Source organism: Octodon degus, unplaced genomic scaffold, assembly GCF_000260255.1.
Source record: "Octodon degus isolate 3935 unplaced genomic scaffold, OctDeg1.0 scaffold00132, whole genome shotgun sequence".
In the NCBI taxonomy this organism is placed as follows: Eukaryota; Metazoa; Chordata; class Mammalia; order Rodentia; family Octodontidae; genus Octodon; species Octodon degus.
Genome location: NW_004524708.1, coordinates 7,294,130 through 7,302,777, shown reverse-complemented (window position 1 = coordinate 7,302,777; position 8,648 = coordinate 7,294,130). Strand labels below are relative to the sequence as shown.

General features: G+C 37.8%; 1 protein-coding gene across 14 annotated transcripts in view; it reads right to left on the bottom strand.

Moving 5' to 3' along the window:
* The window catches only part of Fam35a (family with sequence similarity 35 member A), a 161,338-nt gene that overhangs the window by 36,163 nt on the left and 116,527 nt on the right, over positions 1-8,648 (bottom strand). For all 14 annotated transcript variants that reach the window (XM_023701298.1, XM_023701300.1, XM_023701299.1 and 11 more), the window contains 2 exons: positions 5,950-6,144; positions 5,650-5,784 (listed from right to left, as the gene is read on the bottom strand). In XM_023701298.1, coding sequence (XP_023557066.1) covers positions 5,650-5,784; positions 5,950-6,144 — 330 coding nt within the window. The remainder of the gene's footprint in view (positions 1-5,649; positions 5,785-5,949; positions 6,145-8,648) is intronic.

The window sequence follows — 8,648 nt, the reverse complement described above, 5'->3', positions numbered from 1 at the left end:
AAAAAAAAAAAAAAAAGAGGCCAAGCAGGAAGATTGTCATGAATTTGAGGTCATCCTAGGCTACAGAGTGAGTTCAAGGCCAGACTGCACTATAATGCGAGACCTTGTCTCAGTATCAAAACCAAACAAAATAACATTATAATAAAAGCGTATTCCTCAGCCCTGATTTTCCTGAAAATAGCAGTCTCTTTAGTTTCCTACTTGAGGCTGTGAATCTGATTCACTCCTCCCATTTACCTCCCTAGTCTCTTTATGTGTGTGAGGGGGTACAGAAGCAATCTGCATCAACAGTTGTTTCAGAGAGAACATATAGATACATATTTCTGCACTGATAAATTCCCAAATGTACAATTAACAAGCTAAAGATATGCCGGATGCTTTCCTCAATATCAATGGTCTTCAAAAAGGTTCTACTAATTTGTATTTCCAACCATTTAAGACAAGGGCAGCTTTCTCAAATTTTCTCTGTCAATTTCTTACAAGAAAAGTCAGCTACCATTATTTTGTATGTCAATTATTATCACAAGTAATTTTTTCATATATTTATTGGCTATTTTTATTTCTTCTTGGGGCCTTGCCTGTTCTATATCCTTTACCCACTTATCTTTTCAGATGTTTGCTGCTTGTATTATTTTCTGACACAATGCAATTTTTTCTGGCTTATTACATCTTTTAATTCTATATATGGGGGACTTATGGTACAGTAATTTTTGCTGCCGCACTTTCATTAACATACTGATCTTTGGATTCCAAATAAGCTCACCTGCATTTTCCACCACTCATCGTTTCTTTTTTAGTTTGTTTTATTTATTTTGTTTTGCTTTGTTTTTGGTGGCACCAGGGATCAAATTCAGGACCTTGAGCTTGTGAGGCAAGCACTTATTCCACTAAGCTCTCTCCCTGGCCCTTTTATTTTTTATTTGAATCTCTAGTGAATTTGCACTATATTTTAGTACAGAGATGAAATAAAAACTTAATTCTACTGTCTCCCCAAATATCCTAAATGTCAAGTATTCTTTAAAAAAATAAAATAAACAAAAAAGAAAAGATTTTTAAATGTTTTGTCTTTTTCTTTTCTTCTTCTTTTTTTTTTAGTGTATTTGATACCGGGTCTCATCGTGCAGCTCAGCCTCACAATGATCCTCCTGTTCTCAGCCTCCCCAGTGCTATGATCAAAGGTGTGCACCACCGCGGCCAGCTCACTGCACCCAGGGGCTGGGCCAGCGCTGCGTATGATGCTGGGATCCAGTCCCGGTCCCTGCAAGCTCTTCGTCCGCTGAGCTATTTCACCTGCCCACAAGTTAAAATTTTAAAAATAAAATATATTTATTGTAAAACACTTAGACAATAAGAAAAAAAATGATAACAGGTAAAATAAGATTACCGTGTTCTAATAAGCTGCCTAATGAGCACTCCAGTTCCCTATATGAACTTACTGTTCTCCTTACTTTTTAGTACATGTTTGAAAGCTTTTATGAAGTTTAGAAAGTAAATGCAGACACGTACAAATACAAAAATTCAAACTGAAGGCACTGACACACAATGATTTTAATATACGTTTCTAGATTTTTAAATGTTCTATACTTTGAAAGAAACTTTTTTTTTTTTTTTTTTTTTGGTATTTTAGGGAAGGATCTACAGGGTGTTCAGGGTCTCACTACTAGATCAGACTTGTAGTGCTCAGCCTGTTTACAGCCTCCCAAGTGCTGGGATTGCAGGTACGTGCCACCATGCCCAATCTCAATTGCCATCTCCGCACGCCCTGGGGCGGGCCGGCACAGCAGACCCAGGGCAGCCCCTGAGCCTGTTTGCAGGTACTTTAATCCATTGAGCTGTTTGGCTGGCCCAGAAACTTTAATTAAAATGAGATGCCTTTATTTATGAAGTTTTGTAATGTGTACATTATATGCAACTTTTTCAGCTAGTGTGTCTACACATTTGTGGTGGTGAATAGCATTATGACAACCCAGACCACAAACAACTGTTTCCTGCCCATTGAAGTAAACTCAAGCTGTCATTTTAGTACTGCAGAACCCTGTCTGCCTACTCACAGCTTATTGGATAAGATTATCTAGATTGCGTTCTCTTCACTGGGAATTTGAAAATGGGTCTGGTCTCTCAAAGAAAGTAAAATCACAAGCTAGGGAGTAACCATCCCCATTTTCCACGTGGTGGGGAAGCAGGCAGGCTCAGGCTCTAGAGCACTGCAAACACAGAGAAGCTGCAGACTGACAGCTCCTGTGCTCAGGCTCCTGGATCTGAGACTCCTGAAGCAAACCTGCACTGTCCCCTTGGATGCTGAGACCTCTCTATAAAAGCTCTCACATGGTAAAGCTACACGGAAGGAAGCTCCAGTGCTAGCTACAAGCCCTCAGGGCCCATGCCTAACTATAATTTTTTCCTTCTTCCCTTCCTTTTCTCCCACCCTTCCTTTTGTGTGTAAGTGCTAGGGATTAAATCCAGGACTTGTCACACACTAAGCATGAGCTCTACCACCTAGCAAGCTCCGCATCCCTAGATATAATTATTTAACACATCCCATGGCTTGCGAAACTATCGTGTTCACACATTTTAACCTTGTGATTTGTTTCTTATTTGAAATAAGTAATGCTGTTTCCTCCCCAAACTAGAGTCTGTTACTCCGTAAAGAATAACAATGGTGGGGCCGGCAAGATGGCTCAGTGGACTAAGCGCTTCCCTGGCAAGCATAAGGGCCTGAGTTCAATCGGCAGTTCCACAAAAAAAAAAAAAAAAAAAAAAAAAAAAAAAAAAAGAATAACAGTGGGAGGGCCAAGGAGATAGCTCAGTAGCTTAAGCGCCTGTCTGGCAAGTACAAAGTCCTGAATTCAATCCCCAGTACAAAAAAATAAAATAAAATAACAGTGGGAAATTCAATCAGGCTGGCTGGCTGATCTTTACTTCAATTTTCGTTCATTCGTAAGGAAAATAGCTATGTGATGGAATGTTTGCTAAATAGCCAGGCAAGGCACTTACATGCATAGAATTTACAGCCCATCGTAACAAGAAAATCAATCCACAAAAGAAAATGAGCCAGAAGAATACACACAGACTGAGCTGACACACACACAGAAAGCCTCAAGGAGGCTGCGAGCTGGACATGAAGGGGTCTGTAAGTGAGATATTCAGAGCAAAAGCACTCTAGACAGAAACAACAGCTATAGTCTGTGTCCTGAGGTGAAGAATTGGCACAACCAATAACAGAAAGGCATGTGTGCTGGTTAGGTCTGTGATCTGAGGGAGAGCGGTATGACATAAACAGTGGTACATTTATACACGTGAGCCACTAATTGGGGATATATTTCAAACCACCTTGCAGACATAACTATACCTTTGTATAGCCATCACTATTGCAGTTGTTTGCATCATTCTAGGCTTACCTACACTATGAGAGAACTTTACTGTGATTTGCTTTCTATTTGAAATATCAGATTTCTGTTAAATAACTTGAAGAATATTGCATTAGAATAACATGTAGTTTGTTTCTCTCTCTCTCTCTCTCTCTCTCTCTCTCTCTCTCTCTCTCTCTCTCTGTAGCAGTACTGGGAATTGAACTCAAGACCTTGCACACTCTCCAGGCAGGCACTTATTCTAGGGCCTAACATGTACTTCTGAATGGGTTACTTCATGTCTAGCCAATTACTCTTAAGTGCAATTGATGTCTTTAGTTTACCTTCATTAGGGCCTAAACTGTGACTAATACTTGCTACATACGAAGCATGCCAAATTTCTAGTAGAAATGTATATTTCAAAAAAAAACCATAAATTTGGAATTTCTTACAATTCTTCCACAAAACATCAACTCCATTATATTCAGTATTTAATAATGACTGCTTGGTGATTATTCCTAATTATGTCCTCTAAAGATGAATTTGTTGAGGGCCAGCCTGATAGCTCAGTGGACTAAAGCACCTGATCAGGCAAAGCACAGCAGCCGATTTTCGAACCCCAGCATGCCATGCCGGCCCCATGCCGGCCCTGCCCCCAGGGCGCGCTGAGAGGGCGATTGAGCCTGGGCGTGGTGGTTCACGCCTGTAATCCCAGCACTTGGGAGGCTGAAAACAGAAGAATCACTACAAGTCTGATCTATGTCATGAAACCCTGAACACCCTGTAGACCCTGCCCTAAGTACAGAAATAATTAATTAATTAATTAATTAATTTAAAAAGGTGAATTTGTTATCATTGGGGACAAATAAAGCCAGTGTCCAATAGAGAAGTTAATACAGAGACAGCTCCAAGACACATAGATGAATGAGTACAATGCTAATAATTTCTGAAAGTAGAATTATGGACTTAAGTGATCCTTAAAAATTGGTATTTTCTATTAAAAATAACTGCCTTGAGGTATTGAAGTGAATATTAAAACTTTAAAATGATGGTATAAATAAATGTAAGCTGAATTAACAAGTGAACAAAGAATAGCTACATCTTAATTCCTAAATGCCTAAGTTTTCAATATTAACCTTAAAAATCACAGAACTGTCTAGAGACAACTATATATCAAATAACTATTAACTTAAAGAATAGTCACACTATGCATGGAACACTCTGTATGCCGCAGCTCCGCTCTACCTCTGACCTACATCCTTGCTCAGCATGTGGTCGGCTCGTGCCCCAGCTGTGATGGAGGGTCAAGGACTACACGTCTATCATCAGTATGTGTTTGTCAAATTTCTCAACTGAATAAACATCTCCTACTGTTTGATCCTAACATAAAAGTTAGAAGTCTGACTTATCTCAGATCCTAGTGGTAGGCTATTAATGATTAAGAGAGATGATGTACTGGCTCCTACCTGCAGAGGAGCTATTCAGGAGGGAGACACTTAGAAAGAGACATTAACTCTTCAGGTAGAAAATAACAGGTCATACACTTAATCTCTAAATTAATTTTATTGGGTAAAGTAACTCAGAAACCACTAATTAAGGGATCCCTGTTACAACAAAAGGTTCTCAGAAAAGCAAAAAGAAGTATTAAATACTATTTTACTGAAACAATCTCTTTTAGTTCAAAGTACATTATTATTATGTCTTGAAACAAATGTAACTTGTCATTTTAAATGGGCATCACGCGATGTCTAACACTTTTAAAACAACTGGAACAAAAATGTGGCATATGGGCTCTTCATAGTGAATTCAAGTCCAGCCTCAACTACATAGCAAGAGCCTGTCTCCAAAATAAAATAAAATAAAATTCAAAAAGTGGAACACAGTAATTTATCAAAAAGTAACTGTAACTTGAAACCATTAATGTAACTCCCCTAACACCTGCTTTCTAACCAGGAAGAACTTTATTTATCATAGTACTGGCTAAAAAAATGTTGAAGAAGCTTCTCCAGAATTAAATTCTTAAAGAATATTATTTGAAGGAGGTAAGATCTTAACTAAAAAAGATTAAGTAATACACCTGGGAATAAAAATAAGCCTTTATTTTGACACCGTTAATTACAGAGGACTTTTCGATAACTAAATTGCTGCAAGGGGTACATAACAGGAATGTACAGCATATCCCATCTTGATCACTTCTATTTTAAGTGTTATCTCCCTTCAGATTCTCTTCATCTTCAGCTCATCAACATTAATCATTTATCAAAATATAAACAGGCTAAATGATTTTTTTGGGTGTATTTACCTTTTTTCCTTTGAAGCTGAGCGCACCAGGTTGCTCCAGGACCCCATAACACAAGCACATAATGTTGGCCTTGTGCCTGTTCCACTGTTACCACAACTTTCCTTTGCTTCTGTCCTCTGTAATTGTACAATGCCTCTAGGAAAAGGAAAGAGGAATCTTAGTTGATATTACTCTATCACAGGTGACTCCATCCTTAATAACTCATAATAAATAGGTAATGATAATTAAATGATATGTTAAGATGGTCTTATGTCTTAATTTTTTATGATCTGAAATCAAAGAAGCACTCCAGGTGTTTACCTGTCAGTACAAGGACTTCCACAACTCTCAGCACAGCATGGACTAGCATATCAGTCTGTAGCTGCTCCAGTTCTACAAACTCTATCTTGCTCACTCTCTGAGGCCACCTCTGAGGAAGGCCTTTGAGATAGGAATGTTTTGAAGACACGTATGCCAGTAGGTCCCGAAGCACAACAGTGCTAACTACGCTGGAATCTAAAGAAGAAAAAGACATACCAATGTGGACAAAGAATGGTAACACTGCGTTTTCTTCACAGTGCATATTTTTTAAAACTGCATTTTATATTGTAAAATGTGATTAGAAATAAAATAGTATTTTACTTCTACAAAATGTAGTTTATTCTGGAATGTGTTTAGAAATAAAAAAGGGCTGATGTTTTTAAATGATGGAAACTGAACAATTTATTATCTCATTTACCAGCTCCAAAAAAATTATTTCATTACCTTATTTCTGTTTGTTTAATACATTTCAATACTAATTAACCAATATGTTCCTATTCCCCCAGCATCCTGATGACATCCTGTTAGCTCACTAGTCCTGGGAATCCCTAGGACGCTGTCTTCCCCAGCTCTCCTGACCACTGCCATTCTTCTGCAAGCTCACAGGTACCCCACTTCTGAGACACTGTACAGGCCACGCTGCCCCAGTGGCTCTCTGGCTAAGCATGCTCTATTCTTTTCCACTACTGGGCTGCTGCTGCTAACATCTGTGTGAACACATACTTCTCTGGGCTTCATTTTTCATGTACAGTGTGGTGTTTTAGGGGAAAAAATGATCCTTGATACCAAATTATATATCTGTCTCTGTTTTATAAATATTTACATAAAATCATGGTTATTCAGACTACAAGGAAATTATGTTAAGGAAACAATGTTAATCTTTGATTTACATATTAATATTATTTAAGATAAATTTATGTTCTATCACAATTACCAGAACTAGGATTATAAAATATGTGACACCTCACCATAGTGAGTAATAAGCTGAAGTCTTTTCCAAAAATACAACATATTGAAAAATCCCAAAATTAAAAGATTGACTGTAGGGACCGGGGAGATGGCTCAGTGGAATGAACGCTTCCCTCAAGTGCAAAGGCCTGAGTTCAATCCCCAGTTCTGCAAAAAAAAATAAAAATAAAAAAAGATTGACTGGTTATAACTGCTCAAAACCACACTGCCTTGATTGCTGTTATAGGTAAGGCCTGATATCTGATACTGCAAGTTAATCCTACATTTTTTAAATGCCGTGGCTTTTTTGGGCCATTTACTCTTCTACACAATTATCAGATAATCTATCAACTTTCAGAAAAATCATTTTGAGATTTTTATTGGCTATGCACTAAATTTATAGATCAACTTGGGAAATGCTCCAATTTTTGTAACATTAAATCTTTCAATTACTGAACAAGGATTTGGATATCCTTTGTTACATTTTCTACTTCATATTTAGTACCATAATAATTTTGTAAATAGTGCCTTCTTTAAGTATTGTTAGTTGTTCTACTCCAGAATTATCTTTTGTATATTAATCTTATATCTAGCCAACATGCTGAACTTCCCCCATCATTTCTAGTAATTTGCTTCTAGTAGAGGGGGAAAGATTGTACATAAAACATCATAACATCTATAAGTAATGACAGTTTTATTTCACCATTTCTAATCTTCATATATCTTTTTTAATGTCCCATCATATTAGTTAATATCCCTAATACAATGTTAAAGGTGGTAATAGTAGTATCTTAGTCTTATGTCTGAATTTTTTTTTTTAATTTTTTAGGGAAGGGTCTACAGGGTGTTCAGGGTCTCACTACTAGATCAGACTGGTAGTGATCCATCTGTTTATAGCCTCCCAAGAGCTGGGATTACAGGCATGCACCACCATGCCCAGTCTCAATTGCCATCTCAGTGCACCCCGGGGGCAGGACCAGCACGACAGGCCCGGGGATTGAACCCCTGGCCCGTGCACCTGCTTGCAGGCACTTTAATCTGCTGAGCTATTTGGCTGGCCCTCTTACATCTGAATTTTAAAAGCAAACTTTCTCATTTTTTTTTTTAATTTGGATGATAACTATTCTGTATTTTTGAAAGACTTTCTTTCTGAATGTAATCATTTTTGGTTTTTTAATATATTTTGTGCAGAGTCTCACTACCCAGGTAGGACTCATAATGATTGTCCTGTTTTCAATCTCCCCAATGCTGGGATTACAGGTGTGTGCCACCATGCCTGACTTCCTACCGGCTCAGCATGCCCAGCGGTGGGACTGGCACAGCATGTGGTTCCAGTAACCCAACCTTGATCCCTGTGTTTACCTAAGCAGGTGCTTAGTCCACTGAGCTATCTCACTGGACTGAAAGACTCGCTTTATGAAACTATGAGAAATTTCTTTTTATTTTTGATGAATAGGCAATGAATTTCATCAAAAGCTTTTTTCTGCCTGTTGGCATAATCACACATGCCTTTTAATTTTTTTGTTTGTTTGTTTGCTTGAAGCTACTGTGAGACTTACAAAAATAGTAAGAGTCCCACATATTCCTCACTCTATAAACTCTAATGTGGACATCATGGATATGGAATAAATATCCTGAATAGAAATTAATAATTACAGAGTTTATGTAAATGTTACCAATTTTCCTGCTTATCTCCTTTTCATTTTTTAGACAGACTCTCACTATGTAGTGCAGGCTGGCCTTGAATTCGC